A 25,597-nucleotide genomic window follows, 5' to 3' on the forward strand; every position below is an offset into this window, starting at 1 on the left:
AATATCAATTGCACTAAATAACAATACTTACACCATCAGAGCATCTCGCTGATAGCATTGAGCTTTTCAAGACTCAGTTGGGCGTTCCCCATGGATTCCAAGTCCCGTTTTAAAACAGAGACTAGCTCCTTTGTCAAGGCAAGCTGTTTTATGGAAAACTCCTCCTTCATTCGTTCAATGGCCTCGGCATGGTCATTGAGGATCCTCGTGATTTGTTTTTTCACCAGCTCGTTGTCCTTTCTCATGGCCAGTCGAACGTCGTTGGCGTGGGAGAATACGGACTCCAATAAGCCAATGGCTTTGCCGAGAGCGGCATCGCCTCCGGCCGCAACGTCGCTCTTTAAGCTGTCAACTTGGTCCAAGACTAGCGACAGTATCTCTTCCAAATGCGACGCGGCTGAAGTACTGTATGTTTCCACTAGCTCCGAAACGCTGCCGCTGTCCTCAAGGAGCCTCGTCGCCGCGGGGGAGGACTTACCCCTCGGTTGGAAGCTGCTCCTGACAATGTTACTGCTCTCTAGCTTCAACTGCTTGATCTTGTCGCTCAACTCGTGAAGGTCGAGCAACGCGCGCTCCATCGCCTCTTGGGGGCTCTCTGGCGTGACATGGTGGAAGTTGTAGTACTCGTCGCTGTCGATCTCGGACAAGGTCTCGGGGATCACGTGGGGCAGCAAGTCGATGCCATTGGCAGCCTCTTTGCTTCGAAGCGCCTCGGCCTTCCTGATCGCGGCCACCAACTGGCGCTGCAACGTGCGCACGGTGGGGACAATGAAGTTGGTGTTGTTCTGCTCTCTGAACTTGATGTCGTAGTACTTGTTCTGGATAATCTCCCACTTTTTGGTCTGGCTGAGCGACCTGTTGCCAACGTACTTGAACGGCTTGGTCTCAACTATGAGATAGAGAATCAACTTGACGTCTTCGCCAGACAATTTCATCCGGTGCGGGTTCTTCATGTTGTTGATATGGGCAAGGGCCTGCGACATGGTCACGGGGTCAACCTCCGAGCCCATCAGGTGCTGTCTCTTGCCGGCGGCTGCAACCGCGGCGGAGGCTGTGGCCGCAGCGGACTCTGCGGCTAAACCCTGGTAGTCGATGGAAGAGTGCTCATGGTTGCTGGACTCGCTCGAGTCAACTTTGCCACCGCGGTGCTGCGAGTCGTATTTTTTATGACCTGATGGAGACATGTCTTTAACGTGGGAAAAACTTGTCAATCCTAGTGTCGTGAAAAAGAGGTGTAGAGTCGTTGGTTCAGGATGTGTCTTGATTTTTGTCGTCACTCGTTTGCTTTGTTTTGACTTTGTGTGCTACCATGTGACACCAGAGTTTATACACCTACATGGGTCATTTAAAAGTTCAATCCCGCGGCAAACGAGCTGGTGATGCTCCGGATGTCGTCCTCGATATTCTCCCCGCTGTATCTCGCACCTTCGTACTTTTTATCAATCTTGTGCAACTTGCTGTAGAAATTGGCGCTGATGGAGTTGTCGCCGTTGTAGTAGTTTGACTGGTTGGCCAACGCGGGCCACAACTCGTCCCTAACCTTCTGCTGGCGTTGCACGTCAGACCCTTCATTGGCCATGCTGCCGCCGTCAAAAGTGGCGGTCGAGAATGCCGTCGATGGAGCGCCAAGCGGGTTCCTCTTTGGCCCTTTGGTGGTGCCTCGCGCAGCGTAATTGTTTAGCTGCACCATGGAAAGCTGCAAGTTGTCCAACGGTCCATCGACCAAGCACCCCTTTTCGCGGAAATGGATCAACAAGTGGTTCCATAGCTTGTTGCGCGACAATGCGCGTGGGTTCCCCAACACCAACAACCCGTACTTGGCCCTGGTGAGCGCCACGTTCAACCTCCGCGGATCGCTCAAGAACCCAATGCTTTGCGAGTCGTTGGCGCGAACACAGCTCAAGATGATAAAGTCCTTCTCCCGCCCTTGGAACGCGTCGACACTAGTAATCTCCACTTCAAGATACTCATGCCGCTTGTCCAAGATTGTCGAGTTGATGGACATGAACTGCACCAAGTACGCCCTTTGGCCCTCGTAGGGAGTGATCACCCCGATCTGCTCCGGCCTGATCCCGTCCTTGAACAACCGCGTGATGATCCGCTCCACGTTCATCGCCTCGACTCGGTTCAAGTACGAGTTGCCGCTGCCGCTCAACTCCTCACGGCCGTAATTGGCCCAGAACATCATCGGGGTGTCCAACACGGGCCAGGGGAACATCGCCTCCTCCACCAACCGGTCCTGGCTAGTGACTCCGTTTTGGAGTGAGCCTTCGTAAAACATGTTGCTGGGGAACTCGGACAAGCACGGGTGCATTCTGTACTGCACTTCCAACCGAATCGGAACGTGTCCGAGAAAGACCAATCGCTCAAATAGGGACTGCTTTAGCCCGGCATCGGCGGCTTTTCGGTCCAAGATAACAGGCCCCAACTGCTGGTGGTCGCCAACGAGAATCACCTGCTTGGCTCCTTTGACTATGGGGATCAACACCTCCGGCTCGGAAGCCTGCGTGCTCTCATCTATCAACACTGTTCTGAACTTGAACTGGGCTAGTCTCTTGTCGGCGGCACCCACACACGTACAACACACAACCTCGGCCTTGCTCAATATCTTCAACTCGGACGCACGCAAATTTTTGATAAAGTTTTTGGCATCCTCCACCGACAACTCGCCAACCTCGTTTTTCAATTTGATCAACTTCTTCAACTCTCCCTTTGCCGATTTGTTGACAATGTGGTGCAACGCCAAGTGGCTCACGGAGCTCTCGACGTCCTCGCGTGACTTGGCCGTCAACCGCACCACCCGCAACCCCAACGAGTCCAACTTCTCGGCCAAGTGGTCAACGGCTACGTTTGAAGGCGCGCAAACCAAGATCTTCTCCTTGTTCAAGCGGGACAAATGGTAGACTATCGTGGCGGAGGTGACAGTTTTGCCTGTCCCCGGTGGTCCTTGTATCAAGGAGAGCGGTCTTTGCAACACAGACCTCACAGCGTTGGTCTGGGAGATGTTCAACTCGGTCAACTTTGGGTGCGAGAATTTCTCCGGGGCCTCAATGTCAAACTCCACGGGAGCCACATCGTGGCCCAACAACTTGTGGTAGAGGTACGACGAAACAGACTCTTCGTCTGTGGCAAAGTCCTTCATTGCTTGCTGCATCCGGTCGTACGAGGTGCCTTTCCACACAAACTCGGCAGTAAAGTCGTTGGTCAAGTTTGTTGGTGGCGCCACTTTGGACGCGTTCAACTCCAATGTGAACTCCTCCTGGTAAGAATTGGGCAACCTCAAGATAAAGCCATGCCCTTCCCAGGGCTCCCTCTGGCTGCCGTTATAACGCAATATAATCTCATCTCCCACAGCCACTTTCAAATTGGAGGTCTCAAACGTCATCAACGTGAACGAGGCCAAGTGTCTGTTGTTCAACCCCAAGGCCCACTTGACCTGAATATGCTCTAGCGCTTGCGACTCCTTCAAGTTTTTATCGTAGTCGGCTTCCAATTTCACCAACGGGCCAAACGATCTCTGGTACTGGAACCCGTCGTTGTACCGCATCAATATCGGCAACACCAGCTCTTCGGCAACGTCGTTATTCTCAACGTCGTTAATAGTCGCATCCCGGTTCAACCGCCACTGGGCCTCCAACTTGGAAATCTGCTGCGGGGTCACCTGCCTGGAATCAATCAACGCCTCCTCGCTCGGGGGCGGCGCCAACCACGACAAAAACTGCCGGTCTTCAATGAGCGACTGCCAGTGGCTCGTGTCCCAGTTGATGTCCTTTGACCGTGCGCAGGGCAAACGGCAGAGGATCACCACGACAGACTCCTGTTTGGCAGAGACAAACCCCAACATAAACACGTTCTTGTTGCCGCAGTTGTAGCACTCCAACGTGGTGTCGCCTAGATCCGACTCTTCGTGCAAGCTGACTTGGTTGTGGCGGGACATTACCAAGTGGGTGACAATGTGGGAACTAGAAGAGTTGGTCTTGTCGTTGCAGAACCACTTGTTGCACGTGTTGCACTTGATCACCGAGTTGGGGGTGTTGACTCCACAGTAGGCACAGGCATGTGGGTTTTGGCTCAACTCAAACCCGGGTGCCTCTGCCGCCTCATCAAAGTCGTGCTCACGGTCTTCCCCAAACACTGTACTCATTGCTTGGTTTAGTACTGTGGTGAGGAGAAAGGTCAATTTTTTTTTTCATCTCGGTTTGGAAAAATAGACTACTACTTTATCATCGGATTACCAATCCACAGTAGACTGAATAAACTAGAGTAACTACACCATGAACATCGTGCCCCATCCCGACCAGTTGCGGGACATGTGTCCGATCTGCAAAACAGACAAGTACCTCTCCCCCAGTATGAGGTTTCTTGTCAACCCCGAGTGCTATCACAAGATCTGCGAGTCATGCGTCGATAGGATCTTTTCACTAGGCCCGGCCCCATGCCCGTATCCGAAATGCGGAAAAATCTTGCGAAAGAACAGATTCAAGCAGCAGATCTTTGAGGACTTGGTTATTGAAAAGGAGATCGACGTGCGGCGAAGAGTCGGTGCCATCTACAACAAAACCGAGGAGGACTTTGCCAGCTTGAAAGAGTACAATCAGTACTTGGAACAGGTGGAGGAAATAGTGTTCAAATTGAGCAACGGGGTTGACCTTGAGGCGACGGAGCAGGAGGTCAGAGAGTACGAGAGCGAGCACAAGCTAGAGATTCTCGAAAAGAACATGCGCGAGTCGCAAAAGACAGCCGACTTGGCCAAGTACCAGGATGCCATGGAACGGTTGAAGCAGGAGAAGCTCAAGATTCAGAAACGGATGGAGCAGGAGGATGTGGAGTTTAAGATCCTCCAGCAGCAGGAGCTTTTGGAGAAGATGACCAACAGCTCAATGAGCAGCGAAGAGTTGCTTCAGCAGCAGCAGCGGCAGTTGAACAAGCGCACGCTGCAGAGGAAGAAACAGTTGCAGCAGATAAACAGCCAGTTGGACCAGCAGTTTAGCAGTAGTGTACCCGAGAGCCGCCTGGCGGTGGCAGTTGCACCGTTTACGCCGTTCGACGGAGACAGAGATTTGACTTTGAGGTATCGTCTATTGAGCCAAACTGTTGACCCCAAGGATAGCTACCACGACCCGTATCTATTCGAGTTGGCAAAGAAAAAGGAGTATCTAGGGGGCGGCTGGAGGTTGGCTAATGTTTTTGAGAGAGCACTAGACGAGGCATTCTGCGGGCTAGGGTGTTTTGTGGAAGGGGAGAAACTAAGCATTAGCTAAAGTCCATGAATGTGGCTTCTGGGTGGTAGTAAATAGGGCAAGACCAGTAGCTTCTCTTTATGTCATCCCAGATACTTTCGCCTCCTTTTTTGAACAATTCTGGTGGCACGCGCATTTCCTTGAATCGGCACCTCAAGCCGTAATTTTCGAGGTCTATTTGAACCAACTTTTTGTAGACTTCGTAAATGACCTGTCTGTCAGCACCAAGCCCGTTGAAGAAGGAGAAAACACCGTCTGGTTTCAACAAACCAACAACATAGTCAAACAACTCGAGCATGTCCAGGTAGTGCTCGGAAAAAGTGTCGTAGTAGATGCCATCGAAGAAAACAGTGCCCTGAGAAAGCAACTTGTCGAGTTCATCCTGCCAGCGGCCACTCAAGACCACCACATTTGCTTTCTCAAACCAGCCATCTTGTTTCATCTTGGCTAGCACATCTGGGTGGGCTTCACAAATGTAGTGCTTGCGGGGGTTCTTCTGCTGAAGCATCGTGTCTATGATCCCCATTCCAAAGCCAATGTTGAGAATACACAAGTCGTCACTACCATTAACGGTGATTGAGTCTGCGGCTAGTTGCATGATATCCGACTCCCAGCTCATCATGACGCCGTCTTTTCTCTCTTTCGTGACTAGCGCATCGTCCACATACTCAAGTTTCGACTCGAGAAATGCTTGCTGGTTGTGGGAGGGAGCAGCAGCCTCTTCAGAGGCAACCACTTCCCCTTCTTCAACAAACTCCACGTCATACTCGCTCACTTTTCTCAACAACAACTCTGCCCTCACGCCAGCGTCCACAAGCTTCTCATACAACGCCCAGTCTTTAAGCCCGCGCCGGATCAACACGCACCCCGGGGTCTCATTATTGACATCGGTGAAGCTCCAGCCGGCGCCGTACTCAAACAAGACATCACACATTTCATCAACTACCGCGGTTTCACCCTCGTCCAAGTCTGTTGGCACATGAGTGCAGATCAAATGCAACGGAGTCGTGGCGGTTGCTGGTTCAGTCTCCACCCGATTCTCATAGTTGTACGCCTCCTCCACTGTATAAGTAGCGGGGACCCCGCTGCTCAAGTACGACCTCAACTGGGAGACATACTCCACAGTTATGGGGCGTGTGGGAAACTTGCATAGATCATGGAGCTGGGACATGTCTTGAGGAACAAACCTTAGCGATGATGTGAGAGAAAAAAAAATAACAGAAAGGAGGAAAATCAATGGTGGACTGCTAACAGTCTAGACCACGCCCAGAGGAGTTTATTTTTCCAAAACCTGTCTTTAAAGTCGTATGATTAGCAAGTGCTGCAAAAATAGTCCAGTATTATATCTCACGGTCCAAAACCGCAACATGGAAATCTACGAAAGATGCGGATAATGGCTGTTGTTGGTCTAAAAACAATCGCGACTTCTTATCGCTGGATTGGTCCGTGCAGAAGCCATGGTGGTCATAGCTGAAGAAGAGATACACCAGAGTTTGGTTCAGGTGGAAGAGCAACGGCGTGGCGTGGGGTGACTGCGCCAGAGGTGGTTTGGATCGTACATTGGATTGCATTTAGATATATTTTACAGGCCAAGTGCAAGAGCTGTCTTGATGAATGCAAAATCAAGCATCTAGGTTCCGTCGTTGGTGGATAAAAAGGAAATCCAGTCGGTAGGGTGCTTTTCTTGTTGAGAGTGTTCCACGCAGGATTCCACAGAGCCAACTACAGGTTAGATCCATTAAAAGAAACAAATACACTGGTTGAGGATTTTTTTTTATATATCGCAAGCACTTCCACTGACTGGAGCTGCCATCGGGAGGAGCTAACGACATTGCTTTCCGCCCAATGTCTTACAAGCTTAATGACTACAGTTCGTTCTTTTCGCCCATGGGGAACGCCAACGAGATGCAGAAACTGTTTGCGGAGGAGGAGGCTGGACATGTGCCGGTTAAGGAGCAGGTGCAGCAGCAGGATGTCACCTATGAAGCAAAGGATGCTCCGTATCACATGAGAATGGACCCGACTAGTCTCTGCTTGCTAGGGCAGCCGGTGCTTGAGGTCGGCAGTGGAGGTATGAGAAACCAAACTAGTGAAACACCCGGGTTCCCTGTTGATTTGGACTTTTCCCTCGCTCCCTCGTTTCAGCAGTGTGTCACCAATAGAGCAAAGCTGATGAATATGCCGCTGCCAATGTGCAGCGGGGAGTCCTCCTACATCGACCGCAACTTGCCGAGCAACACCGGGTATATTGCCGGGACAGACGAGATTTGCAACGACACGGGAATGGACTTGGGGTATAATCCGCCAGAGCTAGGGTTGCTGGAGTCGGCAGCGGACGATGCTAGAGGTCAGTCTCATGACCACGATGACGCGAATAAGCCACCCGGGTTTGAGTTTCCCCAGCTCGGCAATGAAGAGATTGCGTCGCACTTGTCGTACTCCGCCGCGGCAGCCACAGTGAGGTCTCCGTTATCTGTCGAGGCCAATGTTGAGACGTGCCCGCTGAAAACGGAGGACGGGGCGGTGGACCAGCAGGGCAACCAGTTGCAGCAGTCGTCCACTTCCTCCTCACTCAGCTCATTCACCGCGTCGCTGTTTCAAAGCATCTACCCGGTCATCGGAGGCAAAGGCCTGGACTCTATAAAGAACGGCTTCTCCTCGCCGGCTACACCAAATAGACTGCAGACGCCCAATATAAAACAGGAAACCGGCAGCCCCTTCAAGCCTAGCAAAAAGGAACCAACAAAGCAGAGACCCGCAGTGGTGACCGAGTCGTCCGTGTCGACCCCATTACTGCAGCCCCATTCGGGCAGACCGCGGGTTAAATCCGCGCACAACGTGATTGAACAAAGGTACAGAAACAAGATCAACGACAAGTTCAACGCGTTGCAGGAGTCGGTGCCCACGTTGAAAATCTTGGTGCTCCGGAAGCACCAGGAGAAAATGCGGTTGAAGCAGCAGCGGATGCAGTTGATCGGCGACGACGTGGACGAGTACGACAGCTCCGAGGGGGACGAGATGGTCCCCTTTGGCGACCAGTACAACAACATGTCTTTTGAAGACATTGACTTGGAAGGGTTGGAGCCCGCACGAAAGTTGAACAAGGGCACAATCTTGGCCAAGTCTATAGAGTATATCAAGTTCTTGGAAGAGAAGAACAGCAGAATGCAGCAGGACCACGACGAGTTGGTGGTCAGGGCCAAGGAGATGGGGTTTGAGATGCAGTGAGGATATTTATATAGATATTAGGGTGTACGAGCTCTAGGATAATTGCACGCGCGCTGCAGTTTTATTTTTCCCCGTCGTATGCCAAAAGTTTTTCGTAAACGACGAGATGCAAAAACACACCATTTTGGAGGGTGAGACATTGCAGTACTTATAATTGGACAAGTTCCTGAGAGTTGGTTCCCTCCATCGCTCTATCATCAGCAATGGCTATCGTTGACGGACTACTCCAAGGGTACAATTTCTTCCTCACCTTGTCCACTTTCCAGCAGCTTTCCATCCTCATTGCTGCTCCGTTTGTGTACAATATCGTATGGCAGTTGCTCTACTCGTTGAGGAAAGACCGTGTGCCGCTTGTGTTTTACTGGATCCCCTGGTTTGGCCTGGCGGTCGGGTATGGACAACAGCCGTATGAGTTTTTTGAAAACTGCCGCAAGAAACATGGCGATGTGTTTGCTTTTATGTTGTTGGGGCGGGTCATGACCGTCTATTTAGGCCCCAAGGGCCACGAGTTTATCCTCAATGCCAAGTTGTCTGATGTTTCCGCGGAGGAAGCGTACCAGCATTTGACGACCCCCGTGTTTGGCAAGGGCGTCATATACGACTGCCCTAACGCACGGTTGATGGAGCAGAAAAAGTTTGCAAAGTTTGCCTTAACCACGGACTCGTTTAGGAGGTATGTCCCGCTCATCAGGGAGGAGGTGTTGAGCTACTTTGTCAAGTCGCCAATGTTTAATTTGTCAAAGCAGAGTTCAGGCGTGGCCAATGTCATGCAGACACAGCCGGAGATTACCATATTCACTGCGTCGAGATCGCTCATGGGCGCAGCGATGCGCAACCGCTTCGACGAGTCCTTTGCTCAGCTTTATTCGGACTTGGACAAGGGCTTTACCCCGGTGAACTTTGTCTTTCCCAACTTGCCATTGCCGCATTATTGGAAGCGAGACGCGGCGCAGCAGAAAATATCCCAAACGTACATGAAGGAGATCACCAAGAGACGTGAAGCTGGAGTCGACGCCAACGACGACTTGATCAGCTCGTTGATGGTCAACTCCACGTACAAGGACGGCGTCAAGATGAGCGACCAGGAGATTGCCAACTTGTTGATTGGGGTGCTCATGGGCGGCCAGCACACGAGCTCCTCCACGTCGGCCTGGTTCTTGTTGCACTTGGGAGAGAAGCCGGAGTTGCAGGAGCAACTATACGACGAGATTCAGTCCGTGTTGAAGCCAAAAGGCGGCCGCCTCGACGACTTGACTTACGAGGACTTGCAAGGGATGTCCTTGGTCAACAACACCATCAAGGAAACGTTGAGGATGCACATGCCTCTACACTCCATCTTTCGCAAAGTCATGTCGCCGCTTGTGGTTCCAGGGACCACCTTTGTAGTTCCCAGGGGACACCACGTGTTGGTCTCGCCAGGGTACGCGCATACCAACGAAAAGTACTACCACAACGCGGCAGTGTTTGACCCGCATCGCTGGGACGACTCCAACTTGGCCAGCAAGGACTCAGACGAGGTTGACTACGGGTTTGGCAAGGTCTCCAAAGGCGTGGGCTCGTCGTATTTGCCATTTGGTGGAGGAAGACACAGGTGCATTGGCGAGCAGTTTGCCTATGTGCAACTAGGCACTCTCTTGACCACGTTTGTGTACAACTTGCAGTGGGAACTAAAGGGCAAAACTGTGCCTGAAGTGGACTACACCTCGATGGTCACCTTGCCTCAAGAGCCTGCGGAGATTGTTTGGAGAAAGAGACCCACCTGTATATGATTTATCGATTTGTATTTCTCTCGCTCTTGAAGAAAAAATTTCAAATCTGTAATAGACCCACACCATCCACCAAAGAGCTATGCCACGTTCGTTTCAGATCAAAGTGCCCGCGTCGTCGGCGAATATAGGTCCCGGGTTCGACGTGTTGGGGGTAGGGTTGCAGCTCTACTTGAGTATTAGCGTGGAGATTGATCCCAGTGTTGATACCACGGCGGACCCCCACAACGCGCTTCTTTCCTATGAGGGTGATCTCGCCGAGAAGGTCCCGTTGAGTTCAGACAAGAACTTGATCACACAAACTGCATTGTATGTGCTCAGATGCAACGGGATCAGCCAGTTCCCCCACGGAACCAAGATCCACGTGAACAACCCCATCCCCCTTGGGCGCGGTTTGGGCTCGAGCGCTAGCGCCATTGTCGGCGGAGCCTGCCTAGGGAACGTCATTGGGGACTTGCACTTGGACAAAAGGAGGATGCTCGATTACTGTTTGATGATTGAGAGGCACCCGGATAACATTGCCGCCGCCATGCTCGGCGGGTTTATTGGGTCGTACTTGAATGAGCTCGACGAGGGGGACGCAGAGGCCACGCAGGTGCCATTGGAATGGGTCTTGCCTAAAGAGGACACCCCCCGGTCCTCCATAGTGCTGTCACCGCCGCCACGGGACATCGGCGAGTACGTGCAGTACAAGTGGAATCCGAAAATCAAATGCGTCGCCATTGTGCCCAACTTTGAGGTCAGCACAGACAAGTCCAGAGCAGTGTTGCCGCAGACCTACTCCCGCAAGGACATTATCTACAACTTGCAAAGAATAGCCATACTCACCACCGCGTTGACCCAGAACCCGCCAAACCACAAGGTGATCTACGAGGCAATGAAGGATAAGATCCACCAGCCGTACAGGACGGTGTTGATCCCCGGCTTGGACACGGTGTTGAAAGACGTGGTCCCCGCGAAACACCCGGGACTCTGCGGCATCTGCCTCAGCGGTGCTGGTCCAACCATTTTATGCCTCGCTACTGACGGGTTTGAAAGTATTGCACGTGACGTCACGGGTATCTTCCAAAGCGAGGGGATCAAGTGTGACTGGAAAGTGTTGGACTTGGCCTACGACGGGGCCACTGTAGATGTAAATAGAGAGACTTAGAATGAAATTTTCCACGGGGAAAAAAGTAAAAACCCTGGACACCATAATACATGCATTCAATGGGTCAAGTTGAAACAGGCGGCATCCAGTCGTTGTTACTGGCTTCCTCTACGCAGCCCGTGTACTTGATAGCGGTGCAAGTCGAAGGAGGACAAGCGTTTAGCGACGAGTTTTACAAGAAATTGTTGACCCCGCTATTGGCTGGAAGCGACTACACTTTGGCCAGGTTGACCGCGGAGACAACCACTTCCTACCACCACTTGCTCGACACGGGAGTGTTTGACGAGGTGAAGGTCCGGGTCCAGCCAGACTACTACTCGACAGCTCCATCGGTAAAGTCGTACAACCATGAGAAATCGATCCCGGCAAAAGTCACCTTTGACGTTTCCCCTACTCCGCTCAACACCAGCCAGGGGTTTCTCAAGTTTGACGCTGAGGACTTTCTAAACCTCCAATTGAACCATGTAGATAGCAACTTCAACGGCAACGGCGAGGTTGTCTCCGTGGGGGTCGACTACAACCCGTACAAGCCTCATGACCATTTATTGAGCCAGTTTAAGTTTGCTTCCAGTTTGAAAGACCCGCGGTTCAAGGTTGTTTTGGACGGTGGGTACAACACCAAGGACAACCACGCGTGGCTGGACTTTCAAGAGAATGAATTGGGTGGTAAAATAGGGATCCAGTATAAGGCCCCGGGGCCATGGAGTGTTTTTGCTGGGTTGTCGTTGTTCAAGAGGAACCTTTATGATATAGACGACAGCGCGCTGGACAATCTCAAGTTCTTTGGTGGGCAGTTTTTGAAGTCCAGCGTTGCTGGTAGAGTCTGCTACAAGAATGTTTCATGTTTGGGCAAAGTGTTCCCTACTGATGGAATCGAGGTGGAGGCCGATGCCGAGTTGAGCTCCGTACAAGAGCAAGCAAACCCCAGTAACAGCGGCGAGTTTGCCAAACTGAAGGTTAGACTAGGCCTCTACAAGTCGTTCCTTAACATCACCACTAGTTTCACAGGGGAGGTTGGAGGCATTTACAACTTCAACAGCAAGTTCCCCGTCCACACCTTGGACAAGTTTTATCTCGGCGGACACAGCTCGTTTGTCGGGTTCAAGCAAAACAGCGTGGAGCCTAGTGGAGGGTTACTGTTTTACAAATTGCAGGCCACTATGCTTACAAAAGTGCCCCGGCTCTTCTACGCTCCGCCACATAACGTGGAACCTACTTCCCCATTGAGACTATACTGTACAGCATTACTAGGCAATGTGGATTCCAAGTTTTCCCTTACTGACAGCACCGCCGCGCTCTCGTACGGTGCCGGGTTAAAGTATTTCAACCAGTGGGCCAACTTTGACTTGGGGTATTATTTCAGCAAGCGTCTGGGAGGAGACGAGAGTGCAGGCGTGCAGTTTTCAATCTCTATTGGCGCCTGCAATCATAGATAGAATAGACGTGCTACCACTTCGGTGTAAAACAAGACGTGTTGACAACCTCTTCTTCCACCAACGATGGGAGTCTCAGGGCTACTCCCGCTTCTCAAATGCATCCAGGACCCGTGCTCGCTTGAGCGGTACCGTGGCAAGACGCTAGCTATTGACACGTATGGGTGGTTGCACCGCGCGATAGTCTCCTGTGCCGAGGAGCTCTGCCTTGGGAAACCGACTAGGAGGTACATCACCAGCATCTTGAACAAGATTGCCATGCTCCGGCACTTTGGGATCAACCCGTACTTTGTCTTTGACGGCGCGCTGTTGACGGCGAAAGCAGAGACCAACGCAAAGAGAAAGCTGGAGCGCGAGGAGGCACGCAGGCTTGCAGAGAAGTATACAAGGGCGGGAAAAGCCACCCTCGCGGCAAAGGCGTACATGAAAGCCGCTTGCGTGAGCCACCAGATGGCGAAACTGATCATGGTGGAGCTAGACAAGATGAACATTTCCTACGTGGTGGCGCCGTACGAGGCGGACCCGCAGATGGTGTACCTAGAGAAAACCGGCATTGTTGATGGGATCTTGAGCGAGGACTCAGACTTGCTTGTGTTTGGGTGCCGCAAGTTGATCACAAAGTTGCGAGATGATGCTAGTTGTGTGGAGATTGACAGGGCAAACTTCAACAAGGTCAAGGCGGTTCCTTTCCTTGGCAGTCTCAGTAGCGACCAGGTGCGACTTGCGGCGATGCTCTCGGGCTGTGATTACACCAGGGGCGTCCCCGGCGTCGGCATCAAGTCCTCGGTCCAGCTAGTGCATCGGTACCGGGACTTACAAAAAGTTGTAGTGGCCTTGCCTGCCGCGGGGAAGCCACTTCCCGAGGACATCGAGGGGGAGTTTGCTAGGGCGACCCTTGCGTTCCAGTTTCAAAAAGTGTTTGACCCGAGGACGCAGCAAGTGGTGGCATTGAATGAGGTGCCGCTGAGTTTGGATGTAGACGCAGCGACTCTAGAGCTGGTTTGTGGGCAAACTTGGGATTCAGAGTTGGCGGTAAAGGTCTGCAATGGATTGGTTGATCCAAACACCCACGAGGTGTTGCTTTCTAGAGAGCACCCCGGGTCTGTACTTGGCATGGTCAAGCTTAAGAGAGTGGGAACCGCGTCAGTAAAGTGTGCGACGAAAGTGTCACCGACGTCAAAGAAGTTGCGCAAGTTGGCCTCCACTGAGGTAAAGACACTGGGAATTAGTAAGTTCTTCCGCCCGCAGGAACCAGAGACCACCGATGGGAGACCAATTTGGATCTCAAGTTTGCCCGCGGAGTCAAAAGAGATAGTAAAGGTTGAGGTTGGTGAAGTAGAGGAGTCCGAAGACACTGCGGGGTCACCAGTGAGAAAAAAAATGAAGCCTTCCATCAAAGGAGGCCCGAGACCAGTCTTGGTGACAAAATCAGTCAATGTTGTTGAAAAACGGCAGGAACCCAAGCCCCGCCGTGTAGATTTGAATAGATTTGCATTCAAGTAGAGCCTAGCACCCGCGTAAAATACTTGCTCCTATAGCCAATCGTGTGAGGTCCAGGGGGGCTAGCACCCGCGTAAAATACTTGCTCCTATAGCCAATCGTGTGAGGTCCAGGGGGTCTTCAGCGTCATTCAATTTGTAGACTTTCTTAAACTTTGCAATGTCCGCTCTTTGGTAAAGTGCGTCGTCTGTTATGGGCACCACTGTGCCCAAAGACTGGGTGAACCGCTCAACTTCGATGGTGTTCTCCTCCCTGCCTAGTATTTTAATGATCACCGCACTGGAACACGCCTCCAGTATTCCAAACCGCTTTAGTGCTTCTGAGATCACATTAACAGGGCACAAGTTGAGCAAAATCTCCGCATTTAAGGTCCGCGTTTGCATCTGGTCCAGCGTGTAACTTTGCAAGCTATTGTGGATGCTGTGGTGGAGCTGCTCCAATGAGACGATGTACGTGGTGCTGCAAAAGCAATAGTCGTACTCGGGGTTAGCATCAGCGAGCTGCTTCTGTATATTGGCAATCGCGTCCTTGGTCAACCCATCCACCAAGAAGACGAGCACCTTGAACTGGGGAAACTGTGGGAACATCGCCATAGTGTGGTCTCAACAGTGCATATTTTTTTTTTTCCAACGCCAGAAACCGTTACCTTTATCAATGGCAGCCACGGAAGACGCTAGCCAGCTGATGGGGGTCACATTTGACTCCAATGGAACGACCAATCCATACCCGGAGGCTATTCTACAACAGTCAGGCAAGTCGAACAAGCTCTATTCTTCGCTACAGGGCACCACCCCGCAATTTATCACCGCAGCACCCACCATTCCAACGACACGATGGCACGGCTCCCACTTGGAAGCAGCACAGCGACGGATTCTAGAGAAATGGCTAGGTCAAACTGCAGGGTTGAAACAGGCACAGCTGAGTGTTTACGCTGCTCCCATTGGACGGGCGAACCGGCTCTTTGCATGGGCATCGAGTGACGCCTACGTCGAGTCAAAGCGACTACAGCTAAGGCTACAGCGGGGGAAGCGCAAAGAGCTGGAGCTGGAGGATCTGTAACTTAGAGTCACCGCCCGGTATGCGTGACGGCCCGGTAAAGTTGATGGAAAGTGCCAGTAGCCTGTAGTATATAGTTTTAACGCGCAGTGTTGAAAAAAATCTCATCTACCTCTTACACCAGATGATGTTCAAGGTACGCCACCTGTTACGAGTCCACCCCCGGTGCTACTCTACAGCACCTCCGATTCAAAGCACCACTCTTGCCAACGGATTGAGGCTAGTGACAGACTCCACCCCGGGCCATTTCAGCGCCTTGGGAGCGTACGTCGATGCAGGATCAAGATACGAGGACCCTTTGAGACCGGGACTCTCACAAGTCCACGACAGACTTTGCTGGAGGAGCACTGAAAAGTACACTGGCACGGAAATGACAAACACGTTGATGCAGCTAGGGGGAAACTACATGAGCTCGGCGCAGAGAGAGTCGATGATCTTGCAAGCGAGTGTCTTCAACAACGACGTGGGGAAGATGTTGGAAACCATCGCGCAGACGGTACGGTACCCGCAGTTCACCGACCAAGAGTTTGCCGAGGCCCTCCAGGCTGTGGACTATGAAGTCCAAGAACTACCATACAAACCAGAATTGAATTTAGCGGAGCAGCTCCACGCTGTAGCGTACAAGAACAATACCTTGGGGATCCCATTGTTTGCCCCGCGGGAGAGGGTGCCGTTGATCCAAAAGAAGGAGGTGCAGCAGTACCACCTACGCTTCTTCCAGCCCGGCCACATAGTCATTGCAATGGTGGGAGTGCCACACGAGCAAGCGTTGAAAATGGTGGAGGACAATTTCGGCGACTGGAACTCAGCTGGCCACAATATGGACAAGGGGGCCGTCACTTACACCGGCGGCGAGTTGTGCTTACCCCACGTCAAGCCGTTGTACACCAACCAGCCTGAGTTGTACCACATGCAGATTGGGTTTGAAACTACGGGCTTGCTCAGCGACGACTTGTACTCGTTGGCCACTCTCCAGAAACTTCTCGGTGGCGGCTCGTCTTTCTCCGCGGGTGGCCCGGGCAAGGGAATGTTCTCCCGGCTCTACACTCGGGTCCTCAACAAGTACCCCTTTGTTGAAAACTGCATGTGTTTCAACCACTCGCATATTGACTCGGGATTGTTTGGAATCACCGTGAGCTTGGTGCCAGAGGCCGGGCACTTGGCGCCGCAGATTATATCCCACGAGTTGGCCGAGTTGGTTGCTGAAAAGAACGGGTTGACCGAAAAGGAAGTCCAGCGGGCTAAAAACCAGTTGGCCAGCGCGGTGCTCATGAATGTGGAGAGCAAATTGGCAAGACTAGAGGACTTGGGAAGACAGGTGCAGTGCCAGGGGAAAATCACTACAATCGAGGAAATGGTTGACCGGATTCAAAATGTAACGGTTAAGGATCTAAGTAGAGTTGCGGAGAGAGTGTTGGTAGGTAAGCCGTCGGTTGTGATGCAGGGCGAAAGGGAGTCGTTTGGTGATGTTCTGGAGGCTTTGAAAACGCAAGGGTTGGGGAACTAGTTTGAGAGCTTCTCCTTTTCCATTACCAATAGTGTCTCCTGCAATTGATTGTGTTTCTCTTGCAACAACCTCAACTGTAGCTCTTTTTCTGTGTTTTCACTGTGTAGCACCTCGATGCTGCTCTTGTAGCGGTTGATCTTGTTTTGGTAATCAAAGTTTTCATCGTTATACCGCTTGCTCAATTGCGACTCATTGTCGATGCGCACTTGCAACGCAGCCACTTGGCGGGTTAGTGACTTGACCGTAGTTTCCGCGTCGTGTTTCTCCTGTAGTGCCAGATCTAGTGCACTGGACAACTCGTTCGACCGTGACTCTAGGTACTTGATCTGCTCGTTGCTGAAAAGCTTCTCTTGTAGATCCTGCACTTGCACACTGAGCTCCTGGTTTGTTTTCTTTAAGGAGTAGTTCTCCCCCTCCGCCACTAATAAATCATTCCTGAGCCTCTGCTGGTCCTTGTAATCAGAACTGGTGGATAGTTTCGAGAGTGCCAACTCGGATTGCATCAGCTGCGCCTCTTTGCGTTGGTTTTCCAAGTGTGTTTTCAAAAAGGCAGCCTCTGTTTTGGACTGGGCAAGCGCGGTGTGCAGGAGCTCCAACTCGTGAGACACTTTGGCCAACTCTTTTTCTAGTGTTTGTTTTTGTTCAGTTAATCTTGACTTTTCCCGTGCGTTTTCCTCTAGTATCTCTTTCATTCCCGCGAGTTGTTTCATGAGGGAGCCGATTCTCCTCTCATTCATGATCTTCGCACTCTCAAGCAGCCTGATGGTGTCAGTCTGTTCCTCAAGTCTTTGTTCTAGTTGTTCCTCCTTAAGACTCATCTCCTCTAGCTGGTTCTGTAGCTCGTCTCTGCTGCCTCTCACCTCGTCTAGATCAAGCTGCAACTTTTTGTTCTCCTTTTTTAGTGTTGCCTCCGTTTCCGCCTTATAGTGCAACTCCTGACAAAGTGTCTGGATCTCGTCTTTCAACTTTTCCGTCGCTGCTCGGTTCTCGTAGTTGCCAATGTGATATTCCAACTGACCGCGCAAGTCAGCAATAACCTTCTCTCCCGCACTCACCTTCCTGGTCAACTCCAACTGCACCTTTTCCAATTTCTCCGCTTCCCCCCTGGCCTCCCTCAACATACTCTGCAGCGTCCTTGCTTCGTCCCGCGCGAGTCGGAGCTGGCTCTTGGCCTCATCCAAGTCCCGCTTTGCCGCGGTTTCATGTCTCTTTGACAATGTCACTGCCGACTCGGCCAACTCTAGCTTGCTGAAGTACTCCCCGCTCCTGGTTTTATAAACGGAGAGCTCCAGCGTCAACTCTTTATTCCGTGACTCCAACACAGCGTTGTTCTCTCTAACTCTAGCTAGCTCCTCCTCATGCTTATCCATTGCCGCTTGAAAGCCCACCTGTTTCACCCGGTAGAGCTCCTCCTCGGACTCCCGCAAGAGCGATTTCAACCGCAACACCTCGGCCTTGGCGGTGTGCAACTCCTCCCGCAGCGCTTTCAACGACTTGTTGATGTCGTGGTAGATCTGGATAAAGTCGGGACTGATCCCGTGGAACGCGGTGGGTGTCTCCCGTGGAGGCTCTACCACTATCGGGGCTGTCTGTGTTTTGTTCAACTGCTTCTGCAAGTCTATAGCATAGCTCTCCGCTCTTTGCGCATTGCTCTGCTCTTGCTCTAGCCTCATCTGGAGGTTACTAATCTCCTCACGTAGCGCCTCAACGTTGCCTCCTCGGGGTTGTCCAAGTGCAAGCAGCCGCCGTTTTGGCGTCAACTCGGAGCTGCGCAAAGCTCTCTGCTTGACCGCGAGCAACTCCTCTCTCAATTTCGAGTTTTCAAACTTTTCCTTCCGCAAGCTTGCGCTTTGTTCGTTCATTTTGAGTTTAATATGGGCATACTCTTGCATGAGCTGCGGGTCCGGCGGTTGATTTTCTTTCTCAGTGCTGCGCTCGGTTTCAAGTTGGGAGATCTTGGAGGCTAGTGATGCATTGGTGGTGACATGTTTCTCCTGGAGGTTGGCATAGTCCAGCTTCAATCTCGCTAGTTGTGCCTCCATTTCCCCCAAAGCAGAGTGAAGTCTCTCATTCTCCATCGACTTTTTCTCTAGCTTGGATTTTGACAAGGTGAGTTTTTCCCTCGCCTCTGCTAGCTTCTGCTTCTGTTGTTTCTCTGTTTCCGCCAAACGCTTGAGACTGCCGGTGGCTGCTTCATGCTCCTTCTTCACCCTGTCCAACGCTTGTGTAGCCCCCTTCAACTCCACAGTCAACTTCTCCACTGCAGTTTCATAACCGGTCTTTTCCTGCATCTCACTCTCCAATCTGCTAATTATACTTACATGGCGCTTGTTCTCCGCCCGTAGCACCGCCAATGCCAGCTCCTGCTCTTTCACCACACTTTGACTCTGTTGCAAGTCGGCCACCACTGCGTCAAGCCTACTGGTTTCCATCTTCTCCACAGACTCTGCCAAGTATGGCTTGACGTGGAAAAAGAGTGCCATCCATGGATTCCCCTGGAGTCCCTCCAACCGTAGCATTGTTTTGGAGACGACCCTAGCAGCGTGGAACTGTTTGCTCTCCCTGGCAACTACCTTTCTTGTGGCATTCCCACGGATCACCCGCTGCAATTGGGTGAAAATCTGACCTAGCCGAGCGTCCCTCATCGCCTCCAACCGGCCCAAGACTGCGCTTTTGAAAAATATTCTGGTCTGTCCAATCTTGTACAAGTCTGGCTCCAAACACTTTAGTATGGACTCACATTGGCGCCGTTCCGGTTGCCCCGAGGCGTCCCCGAGAATGGCATACCTGCTGACAAACTCCGCAAAGGGGAGTTTGTTTGGGTACCCCGCCCTTGTGATCCTGATCCCCTCGAGCACCCCGTTGCACCTCAACTGGTCCACCACGAGTCCCCGGTCAAACTTGCCAGGGATCTTGTCCAAGTTCGGGAGTATGCACCGGACAAAGTGCGGCTTGGTAGAGTCGAGCTGCCGCATTAGCTCCCCCAACTGGTCCCTATGCTTCAGCGAAGCTGTCTTCATGAGCTTGTTTCTGGTTTTCAAGGGGTTCTCGTCATGGAACATCCCCCGGATGTACTCGTTGCTCGACTCCCCCATCAACTGGAGTATGCTTTCACTAAGCGGGTCGGTGTTTTTCTGCAACCAGCCGTCGACATTGTACTCGACATCCCCCGCGTAGTGCTTGACAATGAACCCGCTCTTGTACTTGTTTTCCGCAAACTTGGGGTGTTTTTTGTTAAAGTGGTGGCTCAATTTCCCCATAAACATTGCATCCGATGACTTGGGCATCATGCACTCTTCGTCGAGGAGCTTGAGAATCCCCATGGGCGAGCGAGACTCGATCATGTCTATGGTAGGTTGCAAGTCCCTACCAAAGTCGACATAATCCCACTGTATTTGCTCCCGCATGTACTCCTTCTGCTCCAAGATAAACGAGTGGTGGTTGAAAAACTGCTGCAACTTTTCGTTAGTGTAGTTAATACACAACTGCTCGAACGAGTTGGACTCGAAGATTTCAAACCCGGCAATGTCCAACACTCCTATGAAGTTCCCCGTGGACCCATTCAAACTGTCGTTGATCTTCCCCACGATAAACTGGAAGAGCTTTTCATACACCCACCGGGCAAAGGCGTCGATTGCGAACTTGACGTCGTCGGCGCGCTGCGATTTCACGACTAGTTCCCTCCCGGCCCTAACTTTTGGCCGGAGGAATGCATCGGAGAGGGAGGCCGGGGATACCCCCAAGAGCGCTGCTATTGTTCCCACGGGTGAGTCTTTGGTAAAACTGGCCTGCTCGGAGGTTTTGGAAGTAAACTGCAAGTTGCCCAAGTGCAACACCACGGCCAAACACGAGAATATCAACTCCTGCTCTTCACTGGTGAACCCAACAACGTCAAACGCGGACATAAGCAGGCTGAAGCCACCATCATGGGTTGTCTGTGCCAAGTACAGGTACTCCCCGTCCTTGCTCAACCCGAGCTTGTCCAACTTGTCGTATCCACTAAGAAACTGATAAAACACGTGGTAGTTCCTCTCCTTCAAACCCTGGCTCACCACCCGCGATTTTTCCAAAAGGTAGTAGTCGATGTGCGCTCCCGAGATCCCGCCCTGGTCGTCAAAGTAGATCTTGATAAACTTGCCAAACCGGGACGAGTTGTTGTTTTTGATGGTCTTGGCATTGCCAAAGCTCTCCAAGATGGGGTTCGCTTGTAGGATTTTGCTGTCGATACCGGTGGTGGCTCCCTTTGCGGACAAGTAGTGGATCACTCGTTTGGTGTTTTCGGTCTTGCCGGCGCCGGACTCCCCCGTGATTAGGATGCTTTGGTTTTGGTTCCCTCGCGTGAGCTCGGTGTAGGCTTTTTCAGCAGTGGCAAATATGTGGGGAGCATTGTCGCGGTAGCCACGGGCATCATAAATAGGCAACGGCTTGTACGGGTTCACCGCGACCAAGAACAACCCCGAGTATGTGTAAATCGAGTCCTTCGTATACCGAAGGTACAAATTGTACACCACCGAGGGCTCGTTCAAGTGGGTCAACTCGGCCATGTCATTGCACATGTCGAACCGCGGCGGGTTGCAGCTTTCCATCAGGCCCTGGTCGACCTCGACCGTGGACTCCACTGCTCCGTCTTTCCCCACAATGGCCACTTTGCACCGGCCATTCTCTAAATGCTCTGCAACATAGCCTCGTAGGAACTGCGACTGGTCGTTGTTGAGCCACACCCAGGCTCTGGCACTCATTGCTGGAGAAGGAGAGTGGTGCCTAGAGGTTGTTCTTGCCTCGATCTCGTTTTTTCCTCTGTCGTTGCCGTCTCGGGCGAGAACAAAAACAAACCAAACGCGTGAGGATAGCGTGGACTACAGCGTGGGCTACAGCGTGGGCTACAGCGTGGGCTACAGCGTGGAGGCTAGTGTTATCTGTATTTAGTTTATAGCAACAGGCGAATACCCAGCTACACAACTACTTCCGTACCGCTTCTTTCTGATCTTGGTGGCGGACCGCGGCGGCACTAACGGGTGGAAACTGGCGTGTGTCGGCGTGTTGCAGGAGGAGACAAACCCCCCGCTGTCGATGGACCGTTTGTTGGAAAAGACAGAGCACTGCGAGGTGGCCAGCGGCGGGGTTACCGGCGGTCCCGACTCGAAGCTCAGCGTGGAGGACGAGAACGACGGCGATCTGGGTTTGTAGTAGTACTCGTCGTGGAGCTGTAGCAAGATGTCGGCGAGACGTATGAGCCTGGCATCTAGCTGGACATTGTCTTTGCTCTCGCTGAGCTCCTGCATTACCAGCAGGTGGCTGGAGTGGTAGTTTCGCACAACCTGGATCACTCCCGAGGCCTGGTATTTTTTGGAAAGCACCTCTGTTGTTTTGTTCAAGTGGAGCATCAACATTAGCGCGGTCTTCTTTATCATGAGCAAGCTGGTGTCGTCGAGGCCGCTAAGGAACGCGCCGTGGACTGGCGGCTGCTTGTTTTCCACGTCGTCGTCAAAAGGGGCCACGGTGGTTTCTGTTTTCTCTAGCAACTGTTTCAACGCAGCGGCAGCTGTCGGAAGTTGCAACATTGAACACGCAAGCAAATGGGCAGTGATGGCAACTATGCTGGTCGGCACAGCCAAATAAAACTTATCGTATAGCGACAACTCGCAGAGAAACCGCGCCACGGCACCAACAGCACTCGCAGTGGTGTCGTCGAGGGGCCCGGAAAGGTGGCTCCCCGCGATGCTCAACTGCAAGCAGTCCTCCAACGTCGGGTGACCAATCGACCACTCCAATGTACCAAGGATGTGCATTTCCATCTGCACAAACATCTCCTCGTCGTAAGCGTGGCGGCACATGATGGTCAACTCTTTCAACGTGGGCACTCGCGACTTCTTATCCTCATACTTCCCCGCGATCCACAACGCCGTGCAGCCGACCAACTGGTAATGCCGTTTGAAAACGATCCTTTTGGCGCAGTACCGGTCGATGATGTTCAAGCATAGGAAGAGCGTTTGCGGCTGCAACTTGAAGCTCGAGTGGAGCTCAATGAGAAAGTCTATTAGAAACGGGCGCATGTACCATTGGATCTCGGGCTGCAAGTCAATCATCTCGGGGTTGGCAGAGGAGACACCCTCGAGCGTGGCCAAGGTCTGAACATACTCCTCGTGGTACTCCCCGGTAAGCTTCGCGTTGGCGTGGGTCTCAATCAACTCGTGGATCCGGTGGTAGACTCTAGGCCTGGGGTGCAGCGGCGGCCCATACTTGCAAACTTGCGACATGGCGGATGGCTGGCGAGCAATCAACAGTGGCTTCGGGCACCAGCGAGCTCAGCAAGTTAAATAACTCCAGCCTGGGTTTCCCTGGCTTCACCAGGGAATTCGGAGAATGTCACAAAGAACCAAAGGTGGTGCTTCCCGCGCAAAGAAAATCGTCCCCCCTGCCTGAAGCAGCTCTTGTTTTCAACTTCGCGAGAAAGAGTGGTGTCAAAGGAGTAAAAAATAGTAAACAGAGAAAATACGTAAAGCTGTTATTTTTTGTTCGACGCGTCGCTAAGCAAACAGTCTCCACGAGCAATGTGCAGATGGTTTCAATGGGGAATTGAGCAATGGTGCCCACTGCGAGGCGCTTAGTTGGGGGTATGAGCCAGACCCGATGGGCTGCGTTCACTCACAGCTCTGACTAGCGAAACCAGTTGGTTGTTGGTTCCGTGATAATATTGCACTCGTAGGGGAGAATTTTGGCTGGTTTGAGATACGCGTTTGCGCACTAAAATGTATATACCCCTTTGATTTTTCTGCTCGTGTTGAAAGGGAACGGCAAGGTACTTTTAGAGGTAAATTCAAGGTCCAGAAAACACAGTGAGCGGTGTTAGGTCAACTCTTAGAAGCCCTGCCCATTAGCGTGCTCCAAAGGACGCTTATAGAGGCAAGATATAGGTCCAGCGAGCTCTTTATAAAGGAACCCCTTTCGAGAGTCCCTGGCTTTCCGGTAGAAACAAGGTTCCACGTCTAAAGCTTGAAGAGGGAGGCTTCAGTAATCTCTGTAAAGAGGTACACCATCTAACCAAAGAGCAGAGATATGGAATTGCTTTCGAGGTGGTCAGCTATAGATAACACTACACTATCAACGATCTCATTCACTAGTTTGCGCCCTGGCCTCTACCCTGGCTCTCACTCTTGATAGTTTCATCCACCGATAGCAACAACGTGGCGGCCTCGGTGGCAGAGGCAATGGCGTTGATCTTGACTAGTGCCGGCTCCCAGACAAAGCTCTTCATGTTGTCGCCCACATTCTCCAGCTGGAAGTCCACCCCGTACCAGGTCTCGCCCTTGGCGTGGGCGCTGCGCAACTTGTTCAACAACTCGATCGCGTCCAACCCGGCGTTTTCGCAGAGCTGTCTGGGGATCACCTCGAGTGCCTTGGCAAACGCGGCGATGATCAACTGCTGCTTCCCGGCGATGGTCTTTGCATACTCTCTGAGATACTTTGAGAGCTCCATCTCGATCGCGCCCCCGCCGGCGACAACCTCGTGGTGCGCCACCGCGCGCTTGACAATCATGATCGCGTCGTGGAGCGAGCGCTCCACCTCGGCAATCACCTGCTCGGCGCCGCCACGCAAGATCAAAGTGCACGTCCGGGCCCGGGGGCAGTCCGTGAACAAATTGTACCGCTCGCTGCCGATCTGGACCTCTTCGAAAAGGGCGCAGGTGCCGAGCTCCAGCGGGCGGATGTCCGAGCACGTGCTTTGCAACTGGCCGCCCACGGCCTGCAACACACGGTCCATGTCCGCGGCGCTGACCCTACCGGCGCAGAAAATGTTCCGGTCGGCAAAGTATTGCGTGGCCAAGTCCCCAATAGGGAGCTTCGACAAGACGATGTTGGCGCCCGAGGCGGCAATAGAGTCGAGCTTGCGCAAGATGATCTCCCACTCGGCGTCGACTATGGCCTGGTAGTCGCCAACGCGGTGCACCCTGACCTCGGCGTTGTCTCTTTCAGCCTTCAACTCCAACTCCACGTTCAACGCAAGTATCTTTGGGTCCTTGATCTGCTTTGGCTGCTGCTCAAACCCGGCATACGAAAACGTCTTTTTAAAGGCAACGCCGTTGACAAACATCGACTCTTCAAGGGCGCCCCCGGGCACCTTCTTGATCCCGATGCGGCTCTCGTCCAAGTCGTCCGGGTCGAGACTCCTTACTGCATCGACGGCCATCTTTGTGAAAAAGGCCGAGTTCTGGCTGATTAGTTTCGACGACATGGCAGTGGTGGCGCATTTCTCCAACATCTCTTGGTCCCCCTTGTTGGTGTCCACCGCCAACTCCTCAATCTTTTCAATGCACAACTCGCTCGCGAGACGGTAGCCCTTGGCAATCAAGTGGGGGCTAACTCCGTCCTCGATAAAGCTCTTGGCTTCCTTGAGGAGCTCCCCCGCGAGGATCGCCACGGAGGTGGTGCCGTCGCCCACCTCGGCATCCTGCGACCGCGAGATATCCACGAGCATCTGCGCCGCAGGGTGGACAATATCCAAAAGCTTCAAGATCGTGGCGCCGTCATTGGAAACAGTGGTTTTGCCGTTGGACGCGACGAGCAAAATGTCGGAACCGTACGGCCCAAGCGTGGGCTTCAATGTGTCTTGAATCGCCAAGCAGGCATTGATGTTGGCGATGATCTGGCCCTTGCCCTGGGACGAGTCGGTCCCCTCTTTCAACACGACAATCGTGGGTGTCTGGTTGAAAGCCATG

At 52.4% G+C, this 25,597-nt stretch overlaps 15 protein-coding genes across 15 annotated transcripts; 8 read left to right on the forward strand and 7 right to left on the reverse strand. All coding sequences in view use genetic code 12, as the record gives it.

Annotated features, from left to right (window-relative positions):
• Positions 1–35: 35 nt before the first annotated feature.
• Positions 36–1,184, reverse strand: LODBEIA_P47920 (uncharacterized protein; the record flags this gene model as incomplete). The annotated part of the gene is made up of 1 exon (XM_066975052.1): positions 36–1,184. The coding sequence occupies one exon, from the start codon at positions 1,182–1,184 to the stop codon at positions 36–38; it is 1,149 nt and encodes a 382-aa protein (XP_066831730.1).
• A 161-nt stretch (positions 1,185–1,345) lies between these two features.
• On the reverse strand, positions 1,346–4,144 carry LODBEIA_P47930 (uncharacterized protein; the record flags this gene model as incomplete). The annotated part of the gene is made up of 1 exon (XM_066975053.1): positions 1,346–4,144. One exon carries the CDS (start codon positions 4,142–4,144, stop codon positions 1,346–1,348), a length of 2,799 nt encoding a protein of 932 aa, XP_066831731.1.
• A 130-nt stretch (positions 4,145–4,274) lies between these two features.
• On the forward strand, positions 4,275–5,261 carry LODBEIA_P47940 (uncharacterized protein; the record flags this gene model as incomplete). Its single annotated transcript, XM_066975054.1, has 1 exon — positions 4,275–5,261. The coding sequence occupies one exon, from the start codon at positions 4,275–4,277 to the stop codon at positions 5,259–5,261; it is 987 nt and encodes a 328-aa protein (XP_066831732.1).
• Positions 5,254–6,411, reverse strand: LODBEIA_P47950 (uncharacterized protein; the record flags this gene model as incomplete). The annotated part of the gene is made up of 1 exon (XM_066975055.1): positions 5,254–6,411. The coding sequence occupies one exon, from the start codon at positions 6,409–6,411 to the stop codon at positions 5,254–5,256; it is 1,158 nt and encodes a 385-aa protein (XP_066831733.1).
• A 674-nt stretch (positions 6,412–7,085) lies between these two features.
• On the forward strand, positions 7,086–8,468 carry LODBEIA_P47960 (uncharacterized protein; the record flags this gene model as incomplete). The annotated part of the gene is made up of 1 exon (XM_066975056.1): positions 7,086–8,468. The coding sequence occupies one exon, from the start codon at positions 7,086–7,088 to the stop codon at positions 8,466–8,468; it is 1,383 nt and encodes a 460-aa protein (XP_066831734.1).
• Positions 8,469–8,671: 203 nt separating this feature from the next.
• On the forward strand, positions 8,672–10,237 carry LODBEIA_P47970 (uncharacterized protein; the record flags this gene model as incomplete). Its single annotated transcript, XM_066975057.1, has 1 exon — positions 8,672–10,237. The coding sequence occupies one exon, from the start codon at positions 8,672–8,674 to the stop codon at positions 10,235–10,237; it is 1,566 nt and encodes a 521-aa protein (XP_066831735.1).
• Positions 10,238–10,316: 79 nt separating this feature from the next.
• Positions 10,317–11,384, forward strand: LODBEIA_P47980 (uncharacterized protein; the record flags this gene model as incomplete). The annotated part of the gene is made up of 1 exon (XM_066975058.1): positions 10,317–11,384. The coding sequence occupies one exon, from the start codon at positions 10,317–10,319 to the stop codon at positions 11,382–11,384; it is 1,068 nt and encodes a 355-aa protein (XP_066831736.1).
• Positions 11,385–11,434: 50 nt separating this feature from the next.
• Positions 11,435–12,820, forward strand: LODBEIA_P47990 (uncharacterized protein; the record flags this gene model as incomplete). The annotated part of the gene is made up of 1 exon (XM_066975059.1): positions 11,435–12,820. The coding sequence occupies one exon, from the start codon at positions 11,435–11,437 to the stop codon at positions 12,818–12,820; it is 1,386 nt and encodes a 461-aa protein (XP_066831737.1).
• Positions 12,821–12,883: 63 nt separating this feature from the next.
• LODBEIA_P48000 (uncharacterized protein) lies at positions 12,884–14,320 on the forward strand (the record flags this gene model as incomplete). Its single annotated transcript, XM_066975062.1, has 1 exon — positions 12,884–14,320. One exon carries the CDS (start codon positions 12,884–12,886, stop codon positions 14,318–14,320), a length of 1,437 nt encoding a protein of 478 aa, XP_066831738.1.
• A 59-nt stretch (positions 14,321–14,379) lies between these two features.
• LODBEIA_P48010 (uncharacterized protein) lies at positions 14,380–14,910 on the reverse strand (the record flags this gene model as incomplete). Its single annotated transcript, XM_066975063.1, has 1 exon — positions 14,380–14,910. One exon carries the CDS (start codon positions 14,908–14,910, stop codon positions 14,380–14,382), a length of 531 nt encoding a protein of 176 aa, XP_066831739.1.
• Positions 14,911–14,971: 61 nt separating this feature from the next.
• LODBEIA_P48020 (uncharacterized protein) lies at positions 14,972–15,376 on the forward strand (the record flags this gene model as incomplete). The annotated part of the gene is made up of 1 exon (XM_066975064.1): positions 14,972–15,376. One exon carries the CDS (start codon positions 14,972–14,974, stop codon positions 15,374–15,376), a length of 405 nt encoding a protein of 134 aa, XP_066831740.1.
• A 121-nt stretch (positions 15,377–15,497) lies between these two features.
• On the forward strand, positions 15,498–16,767 carry LODBEIA_P48030 (uncharacterized protein; the record flags this gene model as incomplete). Its single annotated transcript, XM_066975065.1, has 2 exons — positions 15,498–16,696; positions 16,761–16,767. 2 exons carry the CDS (start codon positions 15,498–15,500, stop codon positions 16,765–16,767), a joined length of 1,206 nt encoding a protein of 401 aa, XP_066831741.1.
• A 109-nt stretch (positions 16,768–16,876) lies between these two features.
• On the reverse strand, positions 16,877–21,619 carry LODBEIA_P48040 (uncharacterized protein; the record flags this gene model as incomplete). Its single annotated transcript, XM_066975066.1, has 1 exon — positions 16,877–21,619. The coding sequence occupies one exon, from the start codon at positions 21,617–21,619 to the stop codon at positions 16,877–16,879; it is 4,743 nt and encodes a 1,580-aa protein (XP_066831742.1).
• A 183-nt stretch (positions 21,620–21,802) lies between these two features.
• Positions 21,803–23,137, reverse strand: LODBEIA_P48050 (uncharacterized protein; the record flags this gene model as incomplete). Its single annotated transcript, XM_066975067.1, has 1 exon — positions 21,803–23,137. The coding sequence occupies one exon, from the start codon at positions 23,135–23,137 to the stop codon at positions 21,803–21,805; it is 1,335 nt and encodes a 444-aa protein (XP_066831743.1).
• Positions 23,138–23,997: 860 nt separating this feature from the next.
• LODBEIA_P48060 (uncharacterized protein) lies at positions 23,998–25,596 on the reverse strand (the record flags this gene model as incomplete). Its single annotated transcript, XM_066975068.1, has 1 exon — positions 23,998–25,596. The coding sequence occupies one exon, from the start codon at positions 25,594–25,596 to the stop codon at positions 23,998–24,000; it is 1,599 nt and encodes a 532-aa protein (XP_066831744.1).
• Position 25,597: the final 1 nt, after the last annotated feature.

This window comes from Lodderomyces beijingensis (genome assembly GCF_963989305.1).
Source record: "Lodderomyces beijingensis strain CBS 14171 genome assembly, chromosome: 6".
NCBI classification, from domain to species: Eukaryota; Fungi; Ascomycota; class Pichiomycetes; order Serinales; family Debaryomycetaceae; genus Lodderomyces; species Lodderomyces beijingensis.